The sequence below is a fragment of the Onychostruthus taczanowskii genome, unplaced genomic scaffold (genome assembly GCF_017590055.1).
Source record: "Onychostruthus taczanowskii isolate IOZ18803 unplaced genomic scaffold, ASM1759005v1 scaffold41, whole genome shotgun sequence".
NCBI classification, from domain to species: Eukaryota; Metazoa; Chordata; class Aves; order Passeriformes; family Passeridae; genus Onychostruthus; species Onychostruthus taczanowskii.
The window spans coordinates 6,253,204-6,280,816 of NW_024501571.1; the positions used below are offsets into that span (position 1 = coordinate 6,253,204).

General features: G+C 41.3%; 1 protein-coding gene across 3 annotated transcripts in view; it reads left to right on the forward strand.

Moving 5' to 3' along the window:
* MKLN1 (muskelin 1) overlaps window positions 1-27,613 on the forward strand; it is a 93,132-nt gene that overhangs the window by 56,995 nt on the left and 8,524 nt on the right. For all 3 annotated transcript variants that reach the window (XM_041413454.1, XM_041413456.1, XM_041413455.1), the window contains 7 exons: window positions 8,312-8,524; window positions 10,378-10,599; window positions 12,145-12,274; window positions 20,178-20,325; window positions 21,316-21,430; window positions 23,045-23,184; window positions 25,428-25,530. In XM_041413454.1, coding sequence (XP_041269388.1) covers window positions 8,312-8,524; window positions 10,378-10,599; window positions 12,145-12,274; window positions 20,178-20,325; window positions 21,316-21,430; window positions 23,045-23,184; window positions 25,428-25,530 — 1,071 coding nt within the window. The remainder of the gene's footprint in view (window positions 1-8,311; window positions 8,525-10,377; window positions 10,600-12,144; window positions 12,275-20,177; window positions 20,326-21,315; window positions 21,431-23,044; window positions 23,185-25,427; window positions 25,531-27,613) is intronic.

Sequence of the window (27,613 nt, forward strand, 5' to 3'; positions counted from 1 at the left end):
GCTCTGGTTCTCTGGTGGCTTGTCTGTTACATTTCATCAGCGTTGCTGAAAGCAAAGCTGAGCAGTGGATGTGGAACAAACTGACAATTTACTTGGTAAAATTTAAGAAGTTGAAGTTTTTTCCCATTTCACCAGTGTGAGCAGTGCTTTGTTTGCAGGTGAATTGTGCCTTTTGTTAGAAATAGCACAGAACTGATGTCCTTTTGCTGCAAGGTCACCGTGTACTGAGGTATTCCTTCAGTACTTCTCTTGTTTGCATTTGTAAGCTGAATCACAAAGGTTGGATGACTTTTATTTTTGACTGTAAACTAAAGCCTGCACAAGACCTTCATACACATTCCTGCAACCTTCTTCAAATAAATTATAGAATTGCAGAATGGTTTGGGTTGGAAGGGACCTTAAAGATCAACTCATTCCACCCCCTACCATCCACTGGGACAACTTCCACTATCCCAGGTTGCTCCAAACCCCATCCAACCTGGCCTTGGGCTCTTCCAGGGATGGGGCAGCCACAGCTTCTCTGGGTACCCTGTGCCAGGCCCTCATCACCCTCCTGAGCAGAGAATTTCTTTCTAACAGCTGATCTAAATGTCTTCTCTTTCAGTTTAAAACTGTTCCACCTTGTCCTGTCACTATCTGCCTGTGTAAAAAGTCCCCCTTCATCTTTTTTTATAACCCCATTTTAAATACTGAGTGGCCACAGATTATTTCCCACTATTTGCATGCTTGAAGATGTGGGAGCTTTTTCCCCTTTCCACTGGCTTTTAAGATGTTTTACTGCAGCATAAGATCCATGGTGTTATGCATTGCTGGAAGGCCTTGATGATACCCTGGTGTGAGAGCAGAGAACTCAGGAGATCCAGGAATGTGGCTCCTGCACTGGTAATTCTCTGGCAGTGGCTGCCAAAGCTGTTTCTGCACTGTAGGAAAACTCAGGCAGCACAGCTGTCAAAGCACAGTGTTGGTGCTGTGGAAAGTTCAGCTGTGAGGACGCACTTGGTCTTTAGAGGTGCCTTGATCAGGGCACATCAGAAGCCAGAAGATCATGTATTAATTCATTCCTTTATGAAAATACTCTCAAATTAGTTATTTCTACAAGCAGGTGGCACAGAGTCTAATAAATAATAATTTAATGAGAACAGAACATTATCTATTTGTTTTCATAGCAATGCTCATGGGCTGCACAGAGTCTGTGCTGTGATAAACCTGTGCTGATCCCTGGAGGATGGAGCAAAGACTTGGAGTCAAGTTCATGTCAGACTGGAAGGGTTGGGCTGTCAAGGGTCATCAAATCCAGCCCACTGCTGTCATAAGGATTGTGTTGTATGATCTCTGAGCCTGATCATTTGACTTATAAGCTCATTGAACCATCTTTCAAAAATAGAACATCAGGCCTTTTATTTTTTTAATTCTAATTTAAGCAGGGAAAGTCTCTTTGTGGCAGGCTCAGCTCAAGGCCATGCAGCATCAACAGTGGGAAATTAGGACTGTCCCAAATGTGAGGATGCTTTTAGGAAGGGGAAAAAGAAAGCTTCATCCTGTTAAATTTTATTGTTTGCCCACCTTGAAGAGATGTGCAAACAAAACTGTATGCTGAAAGCTGCTTCTGACTTTAATCTGCTCCATCATGTCTGAGTCAGATGCCCAGAAAGGACTTTGCTGGTAAATCTATCCCGTGGCATCGCTGTAGGAGGGCACCAGTAAGCAGATTAGCCATAGCTCAGATTCTGTGTCAACTGCCTGACCGAGGGTGTCTTCCTGTCTTGGCTGTGCCTGGACTTATTAATAGTTAATTAGAACTTTTTAATATCCAAACCTAATATTTATCATAAGGCATTTAACTCTTTTGTGTGAAAAATTGTGTAAATTCCTGCCTTTCCAGTACTGGTACTGAGGAGTTTTCAGCATGATGGCTCTTTGATAGATTCTGCTCTATTTCTTAAGCTTCACAAAATATTTTTTGGCAGAAAATATTTAGTTTATAGGTAAGAGTTTTCTAGAGAAGCTGTGGCTGCCCTGTCCCTGGAAGTGTCCAGTCTCAGGGGCTTGGAGCAGCCTGGGATAGTGGAAGGCAGGGGAGTGGGACTGGATGAGCTTTAATGTCCCTTCCAACCCAAACCATTCAGTGGCTGATGAACTTCCATGTTCTCAGAAATATTCTTTATAACTGGTAAAGCAGCCTTAATATTTAGTTGGAATATCTGTTACTTTTATAAATAGTGACAAGAATTGTGGAATGTTAAAGGTTGGAAGGGACCTTAGAGATCATCTAGTCCCAAACCCCTGCCATGGTTAGGGACACCTTCCACTATCCCAGGTTGCTCCAAGCCCCATCCAGCCTGGCCTTGGACACAGGGATTATTTGCAGAGTAATTTAAAGAACAGAGTGTACATTGAGTATCCAAAAAAAAATTTTTGGAGCTAAACTCTCATCTTATGATCCTAGAAACATTCAGTCCTTTGCTGCATTTACCCTGTGTGACCTCCAAAGGTTTTTAATTCTGGTGTTGCAAGTGTCTAGTCTATGGACATCAAATGACACAGGTGGCACTGATGTATGCCGTCATACAGAGTAGGAGGTTGGGATGTGCTGTTTGAGGGAGGGTCTTATTTCATGGTGATAGGAGCAATACATCAGCACCCAGCTCCTGTTTTGTGTTGAGGGACCATACAAATCCTCCATGCTACCATAAAAAAAAAAGAGACTAGATTAAATTATTTTCTTATGTTTCTGGCACCTTTAGGTTATGGTAAACTTAAAATGCCTTCTGTGAGTAACCTGTATGGGATGAAAGTGTTTTATTTTGTTGTATGGCTGCAGTTGTTTCTCTTGCTGAATTTAGTGCTCATCTAGAGCAAAGGAAATCTTTGCTGCGGCTCAGATTAAACATTTTGGGAGCGCATTAGCTGTAGACTGGCATTGATAAAGCACTAACAAGCTCTAATCTTAAAGCACATGGACTTGAATTAATGCCAGGAATAATATGCATTTCCTTTCATTTTCAAGTTTGTGGAGAACTTTCCCCCCTTTTTTTGGAGGAAACAAATTATAGTCCAAAACTGGGAAATGAGAGCAATTAATCTCTGCAGTTGTGTGCAGGCAGGAGGGACTATTTGTTGCCTGACAGGCTGCTCTCAGGACTGGAAACAAAGTAGGTTGTTTGTGTCTTTTTATGTCCTCGTCCTAGTTTGCTTTAGGACAAGAGCATTTACCTCATGACGCTTATTTTTGAACTTCATACTGGAGGCAGTGTTCACATTCCACTCAGTCTTTTACAGGACCGAGAACGGAGAATTAGTCAGCTGTTCTTTGTTTTTATTTCCCTGACTCTTGAACAGGATCCAGGCTTGCTCCTGAGGTTTTTCATCTGGATTGGTCTGAATAAAACAGATTTTTCTTGCAACTGAAACCCCTTTATTTGCAAAAGGTTATGATAACCAGAAGAAGCCAAGCTCCCCCAGTTTTTGTTTGGGATGGGCAGTGGAACCGGCTTCCTGCGGTCGTGTTCTCATTAAAGAAGGTTCATAGGACATGTATTTAAAAACAAACCAAAAAATGAAAGCTATCATGTTTGTGTCTTAATGTAGGATTCCAGGATGCTGTTGCTAAGATGATGCCTGCTGATTCTGGCATAAATAGTGATTTGAGCAGACCCTACCCTAAGGAGTTGAGTCCCAATCCTTTCTCCCCTGTATAGGAACAAATCAATTATTCTAAGGAGGCGGTGTTGTCTCTCGGTGCTGTTGTGTTGCTTTTTGAAAACGTTTTGTAAGTTAGTCCTTAAGTGGGATAATTGCTTTCAGCATTTGCAAGTTAAATGAAGAAAGCTCTAATTAGATTTTATAAAGTGGCTTAGCATGTTGAGAAGGCTTTTCATAAAGTATACTGTGTATTCACTTGGCATTGCACAATTGAATTTCGTGTAGCACTGACGAAACCTAAAAATCCTATTTGGCCCTGGGTGCTTAAAGGATTGAAAGCCTTTCTTAAGTGCTCCTGGCCATACAGCCTCTCTTCCTTTCCCCACTATCCCATCCTCACCAGGGCGTTTATCTGTGCTGTAGAGACTGGAGGAGTTGCGTCAACACCAACCTGTTTAAAGAAGAGCCTTGGAGCTGGGCATAAAGCTTGGTGTTTTTGTAGCACTTCCAAACAGGACCCTACACATGCTGTTTAATCTGTTTTAGCTGTTATTGTGCTGTGCTGATTGTATGGTGGGGCTGGGTGGCACAGAGCCACTTTGTTCAGGTCAGTCCTGGCTCTGTGTGGGCACTTATTGAGTCCCACACAAGCCCAACAGTGCCTGTGCTTAGTAGTTTTTGGTATTGTTTGGTGTCCTGTAGGTTAGAAATGTGATATGCTAATGCTTTCCTTCTGCCATCACAGCCTTGGCAGCAGCTGAGGCGCTGGCCAAAGCAGCCTGACACACTTCTTGCCATCTGAATAAGGACTTAGCCAGTCACAAGCCCCTTTCACATGTGGTTTCTGCAGTGTGTGTGCCAGGAGCTTTGTGATGAGAATTGGAAGGAGTCCCCAGAGCCAGTGTTTGTTCAGGTCGTTTGGGTGCTGTTGATGGGTGTGACTTTCAGAGACTTATGGAAGATGGGCTCTGTTTGGGAAGTGACACCTCTACTACCTCAGTCAATCCGGTCGTGAAGCTTCATCTGCAAAAATGAATTCCATATGTAACAACTTAGAAGAAACTAGATCTAAAGTAAAGTACTTAATTGTAAAATGAAAGAATGGTTTGGGTTGGGATGGACCTTAAAGACCCTCTAGTTTCACCCCAAAGAGTGGTTTGGGTTGGGATGGACCTTAAAGACCCTCTAGTTTCACCCCCCTGCCATGGGCAAGGACACCTTCCACTAAGTCAGGCTGCTGAGGGCCTCATCCACTGGCCTTGAACACTTCAGAGATGAGGAGTTTTGCACAGGTTTGTCACAAGTTCACACAGTCACAGAAGCAACTTGTCAAAACCGTGATTTGGTGATAAGGCCTGAATTTGAAGAAGGGCATAGAGATCTCTAGTAAGAGCCACTCAGCCTTGGACATTAATTAATGGATCGTGATCAGCCTCCATCCTGGCAGGGAGACAGAAGGTTGCTCTTTTGCCCTCTAGCCATGCTTGATCTCTTCAACCTTGGGTTGGAGAGTCATCTCTGTTTTTCTCACTTACTGCTTTTAAAGAGTCAGATTCTTTGAACACTTGTGGAATCAACAAACTTTCCTGTTTGAATTTACTGGATTGCTGTGTCCCTGACAAGCTGTGGCAGAGTGTTCCTGGTGTGAACAACAGGCTGCTGTTGTAACCACATGGAGCACACGACTTTGGATGGACACTCACAGCCACCCACAGGCATTTGATTCATCACATGTGCCTTGAAGCATTTTACTCCTTTGTAGTGTCTTTGTAAATGGACTTTGTGTCCCTCTTTGAAGTACACTTGAGCTACAAGGGCTGCCATGGTCAAGCTGAACTCAGAAGTGAACACACATTTAGACCTTTTCTGCCTTAAATGTCAAACCAGCATGTATCACTGTTAATGCAGTTATTTACTCATTTTGGTAAACATGTAGGCTAAGGAGGAAACTTTGGCAGGTTCCTTGTGATCTTGTGAGTGGTGTGCAGGCAGAACTCCAGTTTTCTTGGATAACAGGTTTCAAATTGGATGAAGTTTCTTGTATGACAAGAGATAGTTCATGCTATGGCAGGCTCTGCAGTTTGGTAGAGCTGAAGTTCTTGCATGAACTTGAGGTGATGAAGATTCTGTGTCTGTAGAGATGAAATGCTAGCCTTAAGAGCTGTTTAAGAAAGCAGATATTAATGTGTGAGATGTGACCAGGAGATAATTAAAGAAAAAAAGTATTTTTCCTGAATTCTTTTCTCATTTTAAAATAGCATTAGGAAATCTGTATGTTGCATATTTAGTGTAGCAACTGTGATTTTGATGTCGTTGCCTTGAAATGGGTATTGAGTTGTGAAGTGTCTCAGTGTTGTGTCTGTGCTCAGACCAATTTTGGTTGATGATGTAGCTTTTTGTGGCAAGGCAGATCTGGAAATTGCTAAATTGGAGATTTACTCCTGAAAGTGCCAAAGACATTATTTGAACAAGTTTGGGAGGATTTAATTTAGTCCACATAGAGGTGAGAGAGTGGGGGGATGATTCCTAAATTGTCCAATTCCATTAAAAAACTGCAGTGGCCTGCCAGAGGGGAGGCTCAGAAAGCACAGGTGGCTCCTCACATCTCACCCACAAGGCAGCTGTGCCAAGGCAAATAGGTGCTCATGGGCAGGGGACCGGTGCCATATCCCTCAGGGTCCCAGCTCCATGGCTTGGGATGGACTTTGCACACTGGGGTGATTTATTTGTGAACCAAGGGCTGCCTTTGTGAGTGCACAGATTGGTGCTTCTCATGCAAAGGAACTCCCCCGTGTGTTTGGAACAGGGTCCTCTGCAAGGTAATGTTTTTGTGTTTTCTAGGAACAAAGACAATTGTGTTGTTGCCTTCTGTGTCATCTTCCTTTGTGACCAAAGGCAATCACTGAGTTTTTGCTGCATTTCAGGATTTTATGCTAATATTTCACTGCTATCAGTACTTTTATTTTCAGAAAATAAAATTATCCTAATTACCATGAAGTAACTAATCCTCAAAGCTGTAATCATTGCCAACATAATGCTTCATATTTACAAAATATGAACAATTCAGTTCACCTCTTCACATGGTCTTTTGAGTTACTCTAAGCAGTTTCCTGGAACCATTGCTTAATCAAGAAATTGAATTTTGTAACATGGATAGTATAAAGGCTTTTGACAATAAAGATGTAATGCTTCCTTTCTTGTTTTATCCAATTTAATGATGTGCATTCCATTAGTGTACTCTAAATTTCAGTAAAATTTAAGTGAAAAGGTACAATTATAAAGATTTTTTCATAAGACATTACATATAAGGTGGTACACAGAACAACTATTGTGCTGATTATTTGGTGTGATATGGCTACTGTTCTTTAACTGTAAGTCTTCAATAATGTTTTTAAAGATTTGCTATATCCTTGACTACTTGCCTAATCTTTACTTTTCAATAGTTCTTAATTGGTTTTTTTTTAATAGAATCCCATAATGGTTTGGGTTGGAAGTGACCTTAAAGATCATCCCATTCCAATGCCCTGCCATAGGCAAGGACACCTTCCACTATCCCAAATTGCTCCATACCATTTCCAACCTGGTCTTGGACACTTCCAGGGATCCAGGGCAGCCACAGCTTCTCTTGCCAACCTGTGCCAGGGCCTCACCACCCTCACAGGGAAGAATTTCTTCCCCATATCTAATTTCAACCTGCTCTCTGTTAGTGGGAAACCATTCTTGTGTCCTGTCACTCAGCTATGTCAAAATAAACTACAGAACTGATCTATGCTCACGTTATGATGGTTTTCATCTGATATTTTGCACATAAGGCTTTGCAAATCTTGATTTCTAATGTTTTGGTGTACTAGAACATCGCTCTCATGCTTCAAGAAGGAGTGTATGAAGGCCCTTAAAACGAGATTTGGGAAGCAGAAAGGAAACTGCCCAGGTCTGCATAATCATCATCATAATGTCATTAAATAAATTACTGCATGATTTAACTTGAGCACTCCTGGATGGATTAAGCCTGTAATAATTTGACATGGGGCACTCTGTGTGTTTCTCTTGAAGATCATAACTCAGGGCAGTTTTTCTTACCGTGGGAAACTTTCTTTCAGCTGGAGGCTGGGAGGGCCATATCTATTTGTGAAGGACAGGGAGTGCTTTTGTTACCTTCCCAGAGCCATTACGGGATATGATTGCTTGGGGGAGTGTCTGCTTATGATCTGTTAGAAAACAGCCTATTAATAAAACAGAGCTCTTGTAATAGAGCACTTCTTAATCTTCTTCCTGTGCAGTTATTTATAGGCTGTGACATCTTAATTTGCCTCTCATGTGCATCGACTTCTGTTATTTTAAAAGATCAAGTAGTTTTCACACGCCTCTGAGAATCACTTCTGGGAGAAACTGTCTGTTTTCTAAGGAATCTGACAAGAAAGGTTCAAATCATAAGTTTGTTGTGACAAATGCATGGAGGTTTTTGCTGGTGTCTTTCTAAAGGACAGAAGTTATGGGATGTGCTCTTGTATTTAGTTATGTATTAATCCTGTATTTGATTACAAGCAGATTTTCCTGAATTCTCCAAGGATTTCTAGCTGCTGCTAATACTTATTTGCCCTTAGCGACCTGCCTGGAACAATATTACATCTGTTATTCTCTACATTTTTGTGGTCCTTTGCATTCTCAGAGCGGTCCCAGTGCCAGGTCCTGCCACAAGATGTGCATTGACATCCAGCGACGGCAGATCTACACCCTGGGGCGGTACCTGGATTCCTCCGTGAGGAACAGCAAGTCCCTGAAAAGTGATTTCTACCGGTACGACATCGACACCAACACCTGGATGTTGCTGAGCGAGGACACTGCAGCAGATGGAGGCCCCAAGCTGGTGTTTGATCATCAGGTCAGCCACGCTCATCCTCCTGCTGCAAGTTCTCGGTGTTCAAAAGTCAGTTTTGGTTGTAGTCTCTGTGATTTCGAGGCATTGTAGCAGGTAACAGAGCAGGGATGAAGAAGGTGTGATCTGCACTCAATTAAATCCTAATAGCATTGCTGCTCAGCACTGCTGGCTGCTGGTTCTAATCAAACTGAGGCAGAAGAATCATAAAAACCTTTGTGAACAAATGCATTTTGTTAAGACACGTTTTATTGAAGCCCAAAGCACAGTTCGTCTGGTTTTAATCAGTCTCCTTGAGCTGGGTTTGCAGATATGCCTTGCCTGGAGGGCCTTGGGGAGCATCTTGTAAAACTGTGTATGGTACCTTTGGAAGAAGACTCCAAGCAAGCTGCTGGACTGAGGCCAGCACAGGAGCAGGATTCTTTCCAAATTGGTTACCTTTAAAAATTGTAGAATGTGCTTTCTTTATAGAGCTTAAAACACCTTAGAGGAATGGCTACTAATCCTTTAAAAAGTCACATCTGTCCACGTGTTCAAATTGAAAACTTCGTTACTTATGTTGTGTTCAGTGGCTTTTGTCTACTTGAAAAAGGTATTTTGTTCTCAATTGATTTTTTTTTTTTTATGAAGCATCGCCAAGAAACAGCACATCAGAACTCATTTTTAAAGCAGCCCAAGATCAGCTTTATTGGTACTGGCTGTTTTGTAACCAAAGCTGTTGTTTGCCAGCACAATGTGCCTTTCTGCTGACACCGAAAATTAAAGATACGCCATGTCTGCAGAACAAAAGCCAATCAGTCTTTCTGTTCTATTAATAACCAGTGCCAGTCTCCCAGGTGTTGGGGAAGAGGCACAAGGAAATTGTCAGCTGGCAAGGCTACTCTGGGTACTTTGCTTGCCTCTTGAAATTATTCCCTTTTTCCCTGTTCTGTCTCTCAGGGAAGAAGGGCCTCACTGACTTCTGTCAGTCTGCAGCTCTCCTTCTCTCCCTCAACACCTATTGCAATAGCAGTTTTTATTTAACCTTCAGAAATGTGCTGCACTAGAAGTGTTTTGTGTAGGCTTTGCTGAGTAGCATCTCTATCTTACTGTAATCTTGTCTGTTCTTTGGTTTGCTTTTTTTTTTTTTTCCCCCCCCTCTGGTATTTTGTAACTCTCTGCTTTGCACTTTGTCTGAAAACATCACCTGGAGTCAGGGGGTTTGGTTTGATTGATGTTGCAGTGCTTCTCAAACCTAAACCTCAGTTTAGGTTTGCAGATTAAACATATTTCTGCTGCACTCCCATGAGGAATCTTTGGCCAGGTTAAGCCCCCACTTTGTGTTCCAGTAATGGGGATAAATGTGTGCTGGGGATGGAATCTCCGTAACAAATCACAGGCTGATTTTTGCGTCAGTTAATTAGTGGGCAGTGAATTTTGAATTTCTCCCTTGCACAACCATTGCCAGAGGTGATACTCTGTTAACTCTGGCTAGAAGAATGTAGCTTGAAAAGATCCCCATGGATCTTTTCGGTGGAATCTATGGGTCTGTGGAAAAAACCCCTGTGAATCCTTGTGAAAGACTCTCAAGTACTTTTCCCTGAAATCAGCAGGTTATGTAGGTGATGAAGAGTACATTTAGTCTTCTTTTGCATATGAAATGGCATATAGAAATCAGACTTGTGTTTTAAATTTCTTTTATGAGATTAAGACCTGACAACCATGAAGATGTGTGTCCTTTCTGTTTGTTGGAGTCCCAGGAGATGTGCAGGGCACTGTCTTAGCTTAGTAGGCATTGCTTGCAGGAGAGAGGTGTTTAGTATTAGATCTCGGAGTGTTCAGGTCTTACCTGCTTAAAACTGCTTCCCTGCTTCTTGCAGATGTGCATGGATTCTGAAAAACACATGATCTACACCTTTGGAGGCCGAATCCTGACCTGCAATGGCAGCGTGGACGACAGCAGAGCCAGTGAGCCCCAGTTCAGTGGCTTGTTTGCTTTTGACTGCCAGTGCCAGACGTGGAAACTTCTGAGGGAGGATTCCTGCAACGCCGGACCCGAGGATATCCAGTCCCGGATAGGACACTGCATGCTGTTCCATTCTGTGAGTATCCACACCCTACTTTGATTTATGATGTCTGACTTTAAGGAGAACATCTGGTTTTGGTTTTTCTTGCAAATTTTGAGCTTCTTAATCTCCTGAGTGATGTGTTGTCTCAGTTAGTTCAATGTTTGCTGACATTCTGATGCTGCTTTGGTAAGTGCAGGAGGAGCTAATTCAAGTTTCAGAGCTTTCATGACTCCCATCTGAATAAAATTTCATGTAAAAATCAAGGAGAATTTAAAAGAGTTAATTTTAATATAATAATAGTAAATAGAAACAAAGGCTGTGGTTCATTTTGACCTAAAAATGTATTCCTTTTAAGACAGAAGTGCAATTTAGAAACTTCTGGTCCGGTAGGTACTCTGTGTTGTTACTGGAATGGGACTAAATGGGTGTGCATTGAGTTGCACAGGCCTCAGAGTCTTTGGTGCTGGAGCATCCAGCTGCTCTTTGTTGTCCTGAGCAGTTGCAAACAGCTATGAACAACTGGGATTATGAGCACTTCATCCAGAGCCTCATGGAGAAGCAGAAGGGTGGGGGAGAGGTGTATATAGCATTTTACTCTATGTTGGGTGTTAAAAACCACCTTCCATTGCATTTCCAGATGTGTTCATCAACCACATGTCTATTTAAGAGAACTAAAGAGAATTAAAATTAATGTTGTGACATTTAAATATTTACTGATACCATAAACTCAACCCACCAATTTGAAGAAATTACTGATTTTATTTCTCTTGCCCTTTCAAGTAAAAGATTAGAATTTTTACAGTGAATACTGGGCTTTCTGAGCTTTCCATTTTATTTTTGTTCTGAATGGTTCTTTAAAATCTGGTGGAAAAACATAGTGCCCCACAAAATTCTGTACAAGGACTTGAGGACCTTTCAAATAGGTGTCCGTGGTAAATGTAAGAGTACTGGTTTCTGTAAGCACAGGTCATGGAAGTTGAAGTCCTTTTCTGTTTTCTCAACCATTTGAAAGAAAAATAATCTGCCACTTACGGACTTTCCACTTGGCAGACTTGAAAGAAGCAATAAACCTGTTATTCTTGGCTTGCTCCTTGCCATTTGCCTGTACTGAATTTAGTAATGTGCTGGTACTTGGATGGTTTCTCCTACAGTCTGTCTTTTGTTCCTGTTGTGTTTTTAACAATGATTTTATGACGGACTTTAGAAATGGGGCCCTGTTAATTCTTTAATAATAAACTTGAAAGATGAGCTGCTGCTTTAATGAAGTCAAAGCTGGATGAGGCAGGGCTGCATCAGTTACCTGAGCACAATGATGTTAAACTTAGAAGAGACATCTCTGTTCCTCTTTGATTCATTAATGGCTGCCCCTGGATCCCTGGAAGTGTTCCAGGCCAGGCTGGACGGGACTCGGAGCAACCAGGGATAGGGGAAGGGGATTGGAACTGGATGGGCTTTAATGTCCCTTCCAACCCAAACCATTTATGATTTTATGGTAAATATTTCTGTTAATGAGCACAGTTGACCAACATACTGTCTTGAACTCATAAAGATTCCCCCCCCCCCCCCACCTTTTTCCAGAAAAATCGCTGCTTATATGTATTTGGTGGCCAGAGATCAAAGACTTACTTGAATGACTTCTTCAGTTACGATGTGGACAGCGACCACGTGGACATTATCTCAGATGGCACGAAGAAAGATTCAGGGATGGGTAAGAGAATAACTGCATAATCCTTTCATTCCCTTGGTACAAATGAGAAATACGCTATGAAAGATGAAATATTATAAAAGGAGAAATATGGAGGTGAAAAGCCAGGTTCAGCCTATGGGATTGGCTTGGCATTCTTAACTAACCCTCCATACCCAGGTAAATTCCACTCTATACAGGTTAAACTTATGCCAGTTGTTCTGTTCTTTCTGTCATTTGACACTCTCCATCTTGAGCACAATACAAATAATTGATGCATGAAACCACATAGCACCTCAAAAGAAAAAAAAAAAAAAACAGCAAAATAAGAACAAAGAGTACCTCTTCCGGAAACTCTAACAAAGACTAAAAAAAAAGCTGAAAAAAAAGTCTTTAAGCCTTGGAAGGAGAAAGTAAATGCTTATCTTTCTAGTTTTCACTAAGTGTAAATTGCCATAAGATAATCTGCAGAAAGGCAGGTAGGGTGCTCAGAGGCAGAGAATTAGAGTAGAGGGACAGAAGTTATTTTCACCAGAAAGATGAGACCAAGCTGTTGTCCTGTTATATTTGTAATAAATATCAGAAAAAGGTGAAAAAAAGGGAGAGGAGGGGGCAGGGCTTCAGTTCTGTGTGATTCATAGCACTGGAGCTGCATAGCCTGTGTGTAGTTCTGTATGACAGAAGTGTTTAAAAACACCCAGAAGGCCTGTAACATAACCATGAAGAACTGATTTCATGCCTTTTCTCCTCAAATGACAGAGAAAAATGTTCCTTTCTTCCCGAAAAGACTTTCTGCATGTATAAGCACATCATTTTCCTGTTACAAATACCCTGATCTTCATTCTGCCAGTCAGAATTTGTAATTTGAGTTGCACTGTGTACCACTATGGGACAGAAGTTATGAGTGTTTCTCATGTTTTGTATAGTCAGTCCCAGTCTTTTCTTCCAGTTACTAAAAACCCCAGGAAGGTAATTAATTTTCAGTTTAGGCTGCCCTCCTCCTTTTGATCAGGCTTAACTTTTAGCAAGTAATTTTGCCGAAATTTTGAAGTCAATTATTGGTGGTGACGAGTTATTGTTTGCTCATTAATTTAGTTATGCCAATTGGGGAGAAAAGTACCCAAGCTCTAATTCTCTGGAGTTATTTATTTACTCAAGTGCTTCCAAGAAAGAACCAGCTCATATTGTTGACAGTCTCCTTTATTCAGGTGCACATTGCCTGATGCTGCTCTGTACACACCCACGCTCCCTTTGTTGTCCTTAGAGCTTTTAAAGAATACTTCTTTTTTTTTTTCTCCAGGAAATTAGTAACATTCTGCCATTTTGATCTTTTCAAGCTACATTTCTTCATAGCCAGCAGCTTGAAAATATGTGGCTTTAAGCTGACACCTTTGTCTGCTTCAGATTTAAAGATACTGAGTTTGTCAGGACACTGAGCTCTGCTTTTCATACATGAACTTCAACGTTCAGTAAAGTAAATGAGAAATGAAGTAAAGTTTTAGCCCTTCTCCCCATTCCCACAGGCCCTGAAGTGATGAATAGAAGATTTTGTATTTTTTTTAATAAGAAAATGACTCACTGGAAATAATTCACAAGTAGATTTTTTTGGTTTACTGTTCTCCTGTGTGTGGAAAGTAAACAAAGAGATTTGAGCGTTTCCATTGCTTTTGAAAGAAAATGCTGGGATGATTTGCATTTTAACAGGAAGAGAACAAAATGCTTATTACATTCAGACAGCAAATGTTGACAGCACTATTTTCACCCCAAAAAAGCAAGTCTTTATTGTGCTCTTGTTAGGTAGTGATACACCATTTTGATCTGTCTGAACAAAGTGATTGCCTGCCTGGTTGCTGTGAAGTTTTAAGCTGCTCAGTGTGATGAGTCAAGTTGAGGATGCCTGACCTAGATGTTCCTATAAAGTCCCATGATTACATTTTGTTCCTGGCTCGCATGTGGCATTCAGTTCTATTCTTAGTTGAGCTATTTTGATTTTTACCCTTTCTAAAAGAACTTAATTGTGCATTTGTTTCAATATCTCGTGGAGTAGGGAATTTTTTAAAAAGTAGTGAAATGTATAATAAGGATTATCAGTAACACAGAGTTGTTGCAATGCTATAAAACCATGGTAATATGTTGGTTTTGCTGCTTTCATCTTCTGAGATATTTGTGCTGTTCAGCGTTTTTTGCTTTTGTTTGTGCATCTGATGTTGATCCTTTGACCAGCTCCTTGGATGGCTGATGTGTTTGGGAATGATGGGTGATAAGTAACACTTAAATTTTCTTAATTTGAAGTAAAATACATAATTCTAACAAATTTAGACATGCAGCTGTGGTGATGTGTTGGATGTGAAGGAAGACAACAGAGGTGCAAATTAGAGGTGTTTTAGTACAGCTAAATAGAGTTTGCATTTGGAGGAGAGACAGAAATGTTTATGTTGATGGACACACTTTTAGAGCAGTTTTATATTTTAATTGCTTTAAAAAACACATAAACAACACTCAAGCAACAAAAAGCCCCCCTCAACAAACAAAAATGGTGTATACTGAAGCGTGCAAGTGGTCTGGAGAGGCCACCAGTCCTGCCTGTCCCTAAGGACTGGGAGCTTTCCCGGGTCCCTTAGTCCCATGGCTAATTGTGGGCAGTCATTTCAGCTCTGAGGGAGCTCGTGGCAGCACTTGTGGTCGAGGTTGCTGTGATAATCCCCTCTGGCCCTGACTCAGGTGGTGTGTCAGAGCTCCTGCTCAGAGGGAGAATTCCTTCTGCAAGTGGATGTGCAGAGCATCTTACCTCCCTTGGCATCAAGTAACTTGCAAAGTCAGATGTGAGCAAGCTTTAAAAGTTCTTGTGGCTCATTGTGGTGGTGAAGTGGTTCTTAAGGGCAGCCTACAGATTTTAAAGCTAAGCCTTGTTTTTAAGCTACCAGGGAAGCTCCCAGGGCTCTTGTTGGGCAGATGCTCATTTCACAAACACAGCTGTGCACCTGATGGATGGGGAATTTCATGGTTAAGTACCACGGACAGAGGCGACACAGCCCAGCCCAGAACACAAAGCAAAGTCTGAAAAACATGAATCAAAATAGATAATACAGCTGGCTCAGCATGGCTGGGATCCAGCTCAGACAGGCAGCCTCAGTGTGTCATTTTCATCACCTCTTAGTGACACATGGAGTGTTGTGCCTGTGTTCAGGTAAGGTCTTGCCAGTGGCCAGCGCATCCCTTGCCATGGAAACATTTTGTTTTGTGAGGGACTTTATGTGCCTTTCATCTTGTGAGGTGCTTCTCAGAACTAATCCCCGAATCCTTTCCTCTACCTGTGAAGGTGAGGAGGGGGACAGGCAGTCACCAGATCCTAGAGATGCCTTGCAGAGCTGCCATAGCTCAGAATTCCATTCAGATTTACTGACTGATTGTTTTTTTCCAAAATCTCAGAGAGACCCAAGCATTGGACATTGGATTGTTGCTTTGTCAACATGACAACCAAACTGTTCAGATGGTCTCCTTAGCTGCTCCTTGGCAGACTGCCAGATGCAGTCTCATCAGGAAAAATCCAAGAGGATAATCATTATCTTGCTGTGTCAACAGCTGGCCTGGTGCTATCACTCACCACGACTTGCTCCATTAAAGTCTGGGGGAGGTGCTGCTTCTGCTTTATAGGAACTACAAGGAGTGGCTTGGAATAATTTGCACCTACCACTTTTTAAAAATTAACCCGCTGGGAGGTGCCACATTCTGGTGAGCAGCAGTATCCATGTGATGAAGTTTTCTCCCAGTTTTGTAGTCACGAGGCATCACAAGGAGGGAGGATACTTGTGAATCGCTTGCAGTGGGACTGGCAGTCACCTGTTCTGAGGGTTTCATAACTCAGGTGGCACTAAAACTCTGTCAGTGAACTTCCTTCCCTTTTTTATCCTTCATGAATCCTTCAGGTGTGGTCTGTAGACTGTACATTTTTAGAATTGTTTTGCCATTGTTGTGTTTCAAAGTGTGTTGAAAAATTTGCCGTAGTATCCCCTCAAATGTAGGACATGAGATTTAATTTCCAAAATGCTGTCCAGTACTATGAGAACCACATCTGTGTAAACATAAACTTGACTTCAGGCTGCCCATAGGGCAGGGGTTACCCCTGGGTCCCTGGAAATGTCCAAGGCCAGGTTGGACAGGGTTTGGAGGAACTTGGGATAGTGGAATGTGTCCCTGCCTGTGGCAGGGGGTGGCACTGGATGATTTTAAGGTCCCATCCAACCCAAACCACCCTAGAATTCCATGAATTTAAATTGCCTGCTTTGCAAGCTCTGTCTCTGTGTAAAAGCTGTTTTCTTGCTTCGATACTGGCAGCAGCCAAGGTTGTGCTTGAAAGAACTGTAGCTGTTTGCATGCACAAGCCAAAAAATATTCAGCTGGCTGAAATGATCACTGTGATCCCATAAACTCCTGTAAGCAGAGACTGTGGTAGTGGGAATGTGGCTATTCCATGATTAGGTGTCACTTTCAGAGAAAACCTTTTCCTGTGTGTTGTATTTAAATGGAAATTACACTGTTCAGAGCTTCACAGCATCTCCTCGGAGCTTGCTCAGGAGTTATTGTTTGCTTATGGAACTGGCTGCAAACTCCAGGCCTGTGTGGCTGAATGTTGTTTTTAAATATTGTGGCCACAAGCTTTTAATTTTTACTGTGTAAAAATGAATGAAAATACTAAGTTCCTGAGCAAGGATTCAGACCTCTTATTTTCAGGTAGTTACTGCCTTTCACCATAGGCTGGTTAATGAGATTAAGGGGGAAGAAAACATTCAGTAGCACAGGAAAAGCATTCACCATCTTCAAGACTTTTGAGGATTATGTGGTATTCAGTGATTTCTCTCTACAGCTTTTCCTCTTCAATAAGTGATATATTGTCATAGGAGCCAAGTTCATACTACGTAGCCACAGGCCAGTGTTCAAAACACCCTGGGCTAAGTCCTCAGTCACTGCTTTGTCCTCGGAGCTGGCTGCCTACAGCTGACCCTGAAAGGTGTGGAATTGGTGGGGATATACTCCAAAGCTGATCTTACATCTCTGTGAAGAAGCACAAGTGAGGGAACTTGCATGGAACCTTTCTTACCACTTGATTCACCCCTTGGATCTAGTACATTGCAAATAACAGATCTGGAAGTGCTCTGGTTCTCACCCCTTGTTATTTGACTTTTTTCTCCCAAGTCCTAAGCAGTCAATTATTGTCACTGTTATAGACCCATGTTTACAGGTTCAATTTGGTTGCCCATGCACAAATAGATTTTCTTCTCAGTGTACATTTTGCTGCCTAAATGTCACAAGTATTTTTCCGACGTTTCCAGCCCGTGTCCCTCTCTAATACTCTGACCATTCTCGTTTGAATTCTGTCCAACATTTCCTGCCAGTCTGCTGCACTTGCAAATGATGAACCTCTCTTACCCCCTAGTGGAAGTATTTCAGTCCTGAGGTTTTTATGGAGCCCTTTTGCTCTGGCAAGGATCAGACTTCCTTAGAAAACATGTTTTTGACGTTTCTGTTTGGTTTAAAACATCACAGCTTTTCCTGCCCACTGTGTAGTATCTTGTCTTACTGTCTATTTATTTTCAGGGATTTGTTTATCAAATTTGTGTTATGGGCTTTTTTTAATGACACTGCATCCAACTTTCTCATTTTGTCCTCCTCTGCAGAAGACCAGATGTCAACTTTTTCTTGCCTAAGGCACTGTTTAAATACAGTTTCTACCCAGTTGCTTAGATAGGTCACAGAGTTTATGTAAGGTGCTCCTTGTCTCTGGCCCTTAGTAAATGTGGGGATTTATATTTCTGATACTTTACTAGGCATTCTGCATTTCAAACAGTCTCAAGAAGAGACTGATTTACAGCTGAGGGAAGCCTGAAATTACTTGACTTGAATCTTGGTTTGATTGCAGTTGCTGCAGATGAATTCTATTCTTAATATCAAGAGGAAAAAACCACCAGCGCTGAACTTTGGCAGCTTTTCCCTCCTTCATTATTTAAATAATAATTTCAGCTTCGGGAAATCGAGCATAAACGAGATACAAAATTAATTTATTTAACAACATTTCAGGAGGAGGGATGGGACTTCCATAGACAAGTTTCAGATGCTTTGAGTATCAATGGTAAGAGAGCAGCTATGTTCCTCATGATTATAATAATTTTCATTTCAATGAGGTATTAGTGCTCTGAAGATTTGCACAGGGTTTTGGTTTTTTTGTGGTTTTTTTTTTGTAATATTCCCGGCTTGGTCTCAAATGTTCAAAGCAGCAGATAGGGTTGCAAAGACATTTTCCATGTGCATTAGCATTGCTGATCAAATTTAGATGGCTCTCCTGCCAGAAATGTCTCAAACAGGCCTTGAATTTAATCCTTGTGGGTCAGCAACTTAGTCCCTGACTATGCAAGCAAACATATTGCACGATACTTTTCAAAAATTAGCAATTTTTAGACTATAGTCATCTTTCTGTTCTCAATTTCCTTATGGAATGACTTTCACAGTCCTCATTTGCCTTATTTAAAAACCAAGTTCTTTGTGGTTTGCAGATAAAACAAGTGTAGTCATTGTTGTGTCAGTGTTAGTCACTTATTTTTTTCTCTTTCCTATCACCCATTTGCTTATAAACTGGATTCATTTTCCTTTAAAACTTTGTGGCAAAATTGGAGCAAACTAGGCAGGTTTATGCTAATGAGGGATCCAAAGCCTTCTGCTCCTGTAAAATCATAAGGATTTTGTCAAAGGGAGTCTCAGAATGAGTTATCCAAATATATTTGAGTTTTATATTTAAATTTACATGAGAATTAAGCATTTAATTTTTTTCTTTAAGAAATGATTAGGTTTTGTGGTGGTGTTAAATTCTTCAGTAGGGGCTAAAATTGTAGAGAACCAAATTCTACTCAGAATTTTTTAATTCCTTTATTGCTTTCCTGTCCTAACAAATGAAAAGAGTGAAGCATGAGAATGAAACCAGTTACAGAATGGGTTTCCAAAATACCATTTTGTGTATTCCCCAACGGCAATATTAAAATATTTTATTAACGTAGGGCTCGTTTTCTAGGCCGTGGGGGCAGTTCAGTTAATTGCAAGGAAGAATTTGCAAAATACAAGAGTTCTGAGAATTTTTCATGCCAAAATCTTGACCGAAGGCCAGGAACCTTTACCAGCCTTTGTAAACTGACCCAGAAAGAGAAAGGAGACAAACAGGATCTGTAAACAAAGATCACGTGCCCTTCACAAATACATTTTGGAAGGATGGTTGCCTAGGGAAACAGGAAACGGGGAATTACACAACAAACAAAAAGGACTGCCAAACAAATTTGCTGACCTTTTATTCGGGGAATTATGGTGAAAACCTTTGGAATCCGCAGGATTTCACCATATTTCTAAATCTGAAGGTGGGACAGAAGAATAATTTGGTAATTACGCCATGACTATTCAGAAAATACAAAAAGCTTCTTTGATATCTTTGTCCTGCAGGGTTGTGAGCTATAGAATTGAGAGGTCATCTTGAATTTTTTGGAGTTCCCCAGCTTCTGCAATTAAGCTTTCTGGAATCAATGCTTCCATTTACAGATGAGATAATAACAAAATCACTCCATTCATATTTGTAAGGGTCATCTGGTCATTCAGCCCTATATTAGGCAGCTAATCCTCATTTCTGAGCTGGTCATCTCCCAAATGGCTCTGTCCATCTCTTTTCCTAGGAAACAGCAGCTCTCAGAATGGTTTGTTTTTTCTTCCAAGAGTCAGAGATAGGAAGAGAAGAAAAGAATTTTCATTGGACTTGGTTTTAACAGGGAAGAAGTTGGCCTCTGAGTGGTCATCTGCTGAATTTCAGGGGGAAGGAAACTCATTTGCCTGATGTTTGGATCCCTCCTGCATCCTTTGTTATTTCCAGCATGTAATTTTTATTTTCTTTTCTCAGTTCCAATGACAGGTTTCACTCAAAGGGCCACCATTGATCCTGAACTGAATGAAATCCACGTCTTGTCAGGGCTCAGTAAAGACAAGGAGAAGCGGGAAGAGAACGTGAGGAATTCCTTCTGGATTTATGACATTGTGAGGAACAGCTGGTAAGTCCTAAGTCCTGACCTCCACACTGACTTTATTTAGAAAGCAATCCTGTCTCCATTAGGCAACTCTGTAACCTCTATTAACCATGGAATTGTTGAAAGTTGTGAAAGACAGCTGAGTTCCCTTTAGACACCTCTTTTCCCATTGTCTTTAGAGGTAATAATGGCAGTGATCCAAATGAGGGAGGGAAATCATGTGAATATCTTTATTGGAGCCAGGTGGAGGGGATGAGGGGAAGTGAGCAGTTAAAAAAGGCTTTTCCTGCAGGAAGGGTTCAAGGTCAGGATTCAGGTCCAGTGCAGCAAATTCAGTCCAGTGTAAGTTGTTAATAGCAGTGTACATGGCTCTAGTTCTTAGAAACTGAGGAAACTGGTGCAAGTGAGTGGTTATGGAGAAGTCTCTGTGCCAGATGGGATATTCTGAGAAAATATCTCCTGGTTTTGTACTTAGTAGCTCGTTGCCACTGTTCCTTTCCAGAGCTGGCAGAGATTTTGAGTTCAAGGCCTCTTCTAAAGTGGGGTCAATCACTTCAAAAGGTGTGAGTGTTGTTTTTTAAAAGTAATTCTCAGTTGTAATTTAAGTCTGCTTGGAAATCACTGACTGAAATACCACGTCTGCTGTAATGTGTGGTCTAAAGCTCAACTGGGTCCAAGATGGTTTTTCCATAATAAAAAAATACTTTATGCTGACAGTTCTGTAGGCAAATAATGTAACATCTGAAGAGATCCCCAAAGCTCATGACAAATAATTTTCTAGAATTTTTTCCTGTTTGGCTTGTGCTTGAGGACTGTTTTCAGCCAAAATGACCTCTGATTGCTGGCTGGGTTCTTTGTAGAGCAAAGAATGGGATGGGATGGGATGGGATAATAGAGTAGAACATAGAATGAGAAAATCTTTGGTGTTTTACATCATTTGTACCTTCCAGCCTTTCCAATTTTTCATGCTTCCTGTAGGTACAACTCATAATTCTTTACTGCCTTGAATTTCAGGTCTTGTGTCTATAAGAATGACCAAGCAGCAAAAGAGAATCCAGGTAAAAGCCTTCAGGAAGAGGAGCCTTGCCCAAGGTTTGCCCATCAGCTGGTGTACGATGAGTTGCACAAGGTAAAAAGTGATTTTTATTTTTTTTTTTAGTCTTTTTTCTCTGAAGATGTAGCTGTTCCTTAAAGATGGTACAAAAAATATACTTATTGAATGTTTGGATTAATATGGTGAATAACTCTCACTTCCTGTATTTTGAAATAAGGTGCTAAACTACTTTTAGTGTCAATATGAAGTAAACATGAGATCTGTTCTCACACTTCAGAGCACACGAAGCTTCATTCATTATCCTCAGGGATTTAATCTCACCTGTTGGTGAATAAATGAGAACAGACAGTTACCAGAATTTCTAGGAAAGGATGTGTTTGAATGAACTAATCACAGTTAAGAATCCTCTGAGCCAGAGGTGCCTGACTTTGCCCCGCATGTCAGAAGCAACTGTTGTTCTTTAGCACTGTCAGCCTCCAATGGACACATTCATACTTAAATAGACTTAAAATTTGGTTTAGTGTATATGACAGCTCAGTAAACTTACAGCTTTGTGCTTTACTGGCTAATATGTACAAACTCACAGATTAGGTTCATAAACTCATGAATTTAAATTACTATGACATGTTTACTGATCCTTTAATGGATTTTTCTGAAAATTCTCCCTAGTCTGTAAGAGTTTGAGTTAAAGAAAAACATTTTAGTCTTGTGTTCTGTGGGATGTTAATCAAATTTGGGATACCCAGCTAGCCCAAAACTTGAGGGATTTTAAGGAGGAATGGGTGCAGATTCTGTATGGGGAAATTGAATTGCTTGTTGTCTTCACTGTAATGATACAGTAAATAAGTAAATAGTGTTCTGCTTTTCCTTCTAAGTGTAAGGCACCATGAGAGAGTAGTATTTTCTGAGTTACTCTGAAGGTTGCTAAATAATCACAGTTGCCCAACTTTATCTGAGGAGCTGTTTGATGTGCTTGTTTTGAAGAGTCTTATTTTTAGAAACCTCTGTTCCAATGACCTTTCTAAACTCCTCTGATATAAATAAGGAGAGCCTTCAGCAGTGGGATGCAGAATACATTGTTTTGAGTGATTATTTTTAAAGCCATGGGGAAAGGTAGGCTGTTGGACTTGTTAAACTTCAGTATTTGAAGGTCCTTTGTGGCATGTTTAATATCAACAGTTCAGAGTCTGAAATTACCACACGATGGGAAGAAAAATTTAGCAAAGAAATAAACAGTCCTTTTGTGATACTTCCACTCTTCTGGAAATCTGCCTCTCTCTAAGTCTAGATTGTGCTGGACTGGGCTTGGTCTCACTTTACTTTGGACATCTTCAGGACTTCCAACTCACTTTGTTAGTGCTTAAGGATTTATCATTCTCATAGGCTTTTCCTAAAGAAAGAGTTTGCATGAATTTCAGATGTTTATTTATAGATATCTCAGGTATCTGCTAAAGGGATGTTCTAACAGTACAACTCTTTGATTATCTTAAAATGTAAATTGTTTAGAGGAACTTTCTTCATCTCCAATGGGACAAAGTGAGGCTGATAGTAAGATGGAGCAACTTGTCTAAAAGGCAGAGTTTATCCCACCAGAATAAACCTTTGCAAAGCTGCTGACATAGTAAATTGTCTTTGTTCAGTGGATTTACACAAACAATCAATTTTTTGATCTGCCTCTCATTTCCTTAGGTTCATTACTTATTTGGAGGGAATCCTGGTAAATCCTGCTCTCCAAAGATGAGATTAGATGATTTCTGGTCTCTGAAGCTCTGTCGACCTTCAAAGGAATACCTGCTAAGACACTGCAAATACCTCATCAGAAAGCACAGGTATAGAAACAAGGGTGGTTTGCAATTTTCTTTTCCAGGTGTCTTCTTTTTTTCAAGTTCCTAAGACTCAAATCTCTCATAAACCATTTTGTGAAATGTCATTTTGTTGGTTATATGGAACTAGATGATCTTCAAGATCCATTCTAAACCTTCTGGACATTTCTTGATTAATTTTTAAAAATTATTTTAATAAAAAGCAGGGGGCCAAGGCTAAACTACAAAATTAACTTGATTCATTTTGCCCATGCTATTCTAAAACTGGAAGAATCTGGTTATTGTGTGGGGAGTCATGGGGAATTTTTAGATTCCCTTTTCACTCTGCTGCTCATCAACATGTGTTTTGGTGCTGTCACCTCCCAAGGAAATGGAGTATGTTTTGGGAAACACTGTGCTTGGAGATAGTAACAGCCTGCAAGGATGCTAATGAAGTCTGGGGGCTGGATGCCTTTGCACATCTGAGACTCAGCCGTGGTGAGGTCATCAGAGTTTCTCATTCAGAAACTCCTGAAAGAGCTCACTTAGGCAGAATTCAGCTACACTGCAGTGCTTCTTGCACTCTGGATGCTTCAGAGCTGCCTTATATTTGCTATTAAGGGCAACAGCTTTTCAAAATCAAGCTTATGGTGTTACCTTAGTCAAGAAATTGCAGCAGTGAGAGAGCCTTTCAGGACCCAGCAAATCATTTGAAAGCAGTAAATAGCTCTCCCTGCATTCTGGGGGAGAATACTTTGTTATCAGGCTCTGCCAAGAGTTAGAAGGTCAGGTTAAAATACCTGATGGTATTTTATTTCTGAGGCAGCAAGCAAATTGCTGTACTCACCTCACAGCCACTGTGGCTGGGTGAGGCACTGAGATTAGCCACACAGTAGATGTGAATACCTACAAGAATGAATAAAGGCCTTGCCCAGTTATCTGGGAGGCTTATTAAACCCAGATGTGATGGTATGGAAATGCAGCTGTGCAGCCTCCAGAGACAGCTCTGAATTATTTGTTTCTACTTGCTTAAATTGCACTTACAGGAAATGTTGCTGTGTGTTACCTGGCAGAAGTTTGGGGTTTATGCACCATGTTCCCATTTTTGGGGTGTGTGTGAGGGAGCCAAACCTGAGCAACCAGGGATGGTGGGATGGGTGCCTGGCTGGAGCTGAATTGCTGTGGAGTCACTGGCTGCCCTTTACCTGTGCTCCCCCAGACTCTGGGTAACAGAACAGGTACTGGCCTTGCATCCACAGCAAACCCACAGCATCAGCCTGGGTCCTGTTTTCCCTATGAATTTGTTCAGCACCAGTCACCCAGGATGAGCAGGTGGGAAAGGGCAAGGTGGCAGTGGTTCCACTCATTTAAAGCACTTCAGCTCTCTGGACCATGGTGATGTCATCTGAGAAAATCTATGGCAGTGTTTGAAACCATGTGTAGTGACCAAACTGTCAGATGCATCAGGTGACAGACAAGGTCTTCGTGCTCCCTGTGCTGCTCAATCACTGACGTCTTTAGGCAGTTTCAAAATTCAGACTACACATGTCCACTGTGGTATAAATAGCCAGGTAGATGACCCAAATAAAAAAATAACAATATGATAAGATGACAAACAGTGTGATGCTGCATTCAGGGGTGGGTGAGAGGAGGAAAAAGATGATTTTAAACCTCATCCTTTCTAGGCTTATGCAATCAGCTCAGTGCTGCAGGGAAGGAGCTCTGCTCACTGAGTATGCTGAGCCCAGAATCATTTCCTGAGGGCTCTGTTCACTTCTTGAGGGAATTCACAGAAGTTGCAGTTCCTGTTCATTAAAAGAAAATGAGGAAATAATGCTTGTGGTGCACAGGATTTTTATGGAGCTGTGCTCTTTCCAAAGGTGAGATGTTAATATCCCAGGGACTGAAGTGCTCAAGGCTTGCCTGCGCCTGCTCTGTGAGATGCTACTCACATCTTACTTCATTTGTGGAAAACAAGCTGTACTCAAGATTTTATATTTATATATTAAGACGTTTCTGTGCATATACTTTTGAATATTTTTAGTAAGAATGTAATACTTTGCCCTTTTAACTCCTTTACACCCCAAAAAGCCCTCTTCCATGTTTCAGTCTGGCTTAAAATTCCAGCAAACATGAGGCTCAGCTGCCATTAGTGTGGTTTTCTTTGGAAATACTGGGTTTGTTAGATGGGTTTTGCTTTCTGTTGAACCAGTAGTACTTAGTCCTGAAGGAAATGGCTGTGCTCAAAATTTTCTGTCTCTTCTCTGCAGGTTTGAAGAGAAAGCTCAGACTGACCCTCTTAGTGCACTGAAGTACCTGCAGAATGATTTATATGTAACCGTGGATCACTCAGACCCTGAGGAGACAAAGGAGGTGAGGATCAATGAGCCTTGTCCTAAAGAAATTTAGACTGCATTCTCATTTAAACTTTTGGGCCTCTTAAACCTGGGTTTTATTCAGTTTGTAAAAGCTCAGCAGGTGCCAGACACTTTGCTGTATCACGTATTTCTCTGCACTTAAGTCACACTGTTTTGGAAACAGTCATTTAACAACTGCAGGTCCAGATAAAATAGCTTTTGTACTCTTAGGAGTGAAGACTAAGCCTTTGTTTTAATTCCAGTGTGCTGGTGTGTATTTTGGGAGCTTTAATTGAAATGTAAACTCTCTGAAATGTCACCAGTCTGTAGTTGGTTGTGCAGTAGAAGGGAGTAGGAACTTACTCATGCTCAGGCTTCTCAATATTCAGCATCTCTGGGGAAGGAAAGCTTTTCCAAAGATGATCGATATTTCTGGAAGTAATTTATATCTATACACTGCTTCCTACCCTTAAAATCTTATGTCCTTTGCCTTTTGAATATTATCCAATAGGCATGTTCTTTATTTATTCCAGGAATTTGTTCCCATTTCCTGTTTTGATTCCAGTACTGCAGTGCATGTCACTTTACAGAACGGATTAAAGAAATAGTGAGAAGTGTCAGATAAGGTGGTTGATTTGACTCTGGCATTAATTTCCACTTGGAGTTTGGGGCAGCCAGCTGAGATGTGCCAGCATTCAGCTCCTGATGGGTAGATAAGGAAAAGTCTGGGGTTCTTGCTGTCTTCTTTCCTTAAAGACTTGGGAAGGGATTTGACAGCTCCTTTTATAAAATCATGACAGGAGGAGGGGCAGTTCTATTTCATGCTGAGTCCCTGGATTAAATCTCTTAATCTGGTGGCTTTAACTTGCTACTTTAGTTAAAGAAAAGATTATACAGACACTGAAAGGTCTTGGGGGAAAATATAAGAATATTCTTGCGTGTGCACAGCATGGAATTGTAGGGTTAGAAAGAATTAGGAAAAAATCTTACTCTTATCAGGATCTTGGAAGCGATCACATTTGTCGTAAATTCTAATCAGCATTTACAAACATGCGATTCAACTAAATATTTAAGTGCTGTGACTCTCTGTTCTCTGTAAATGGTTTCCTGTTCAAATTGTTCCATATCAAGTAGTTTCACATACTTTCTAGTCATTTCTAGCAGAGGAAAGACAGCAGATGATCTTGCTTTTCTTAAGGTAGGAAAGGAGATTTTTTTCCCCCTCCAGTATGTGCCATCTTCCCAGTGTGGTAACACTTCCAGAGTCTTTGACGTTGGGAAAGATCTTTAAGGACATCAAATACAACCATTGCCTCAGCACTGCCAAGGCCACCACTAAGCCATGTCCCCAGGTGCCACATCTATATGGCTTTTAAATACATCCAGGGATGGGGATTATACTTCCCCAGGCAGCGTATGCCAGAGCTGGACCACCCTTCTGGTGAATTTTTTTCCTGATACCCAGTCTTAATTTGAGGCCATTTCCTCTTCTCCTGTGTTTTTTTACTTGTGAGTGACTCCCGCCCAGCTGTCCCCTCTTGTCAGGTACTTATGCAGAGCCAGAAGGTCCCCCCTGAGCCTCCTCTTCTCCAGGCTGAGCCCCTTTCCCAGCTCCCTCAGCCTCTCCTGGTGCCTCAGCCCCTCCCCCAGCTCCATTCCTCTCCCTGGACATACTCCATCCCCTCAGTGACTAGTTCTTGTTGTGAGGGGCCCAAAACTGAACCCATAATTCAAGGTTTCCTCTTCATGTTTGAGCCTGTACTAGCCCATACAGTACCAGCCCCCATCCTGGTGATCTCTTTTCCCTTCTGCTCTCTCCCACTCCTGTAAGATGTGTCCTGTGTTCTCTGATTCCTTTTTTCTCCGTGTCACATCTGTGTGCTGGTAACCTGTCTCTCCTCAGCCAGTTATTCCTAAGGAGATCTTGCACCTCATGGCTGGCTGGGTCTTCTTATTATTCCCTGAACAGCAAACATTTGTGGTGTGATGAGCAAGCTCCTTTCTTAGCTCCTGCTGCCTCCTGTCGCCCACAGACCAAGCGAGCTGCTGCAGAAGCTGCATGTTGGGCACAGCTGGCACAGAAAACCCTTTAATATCCT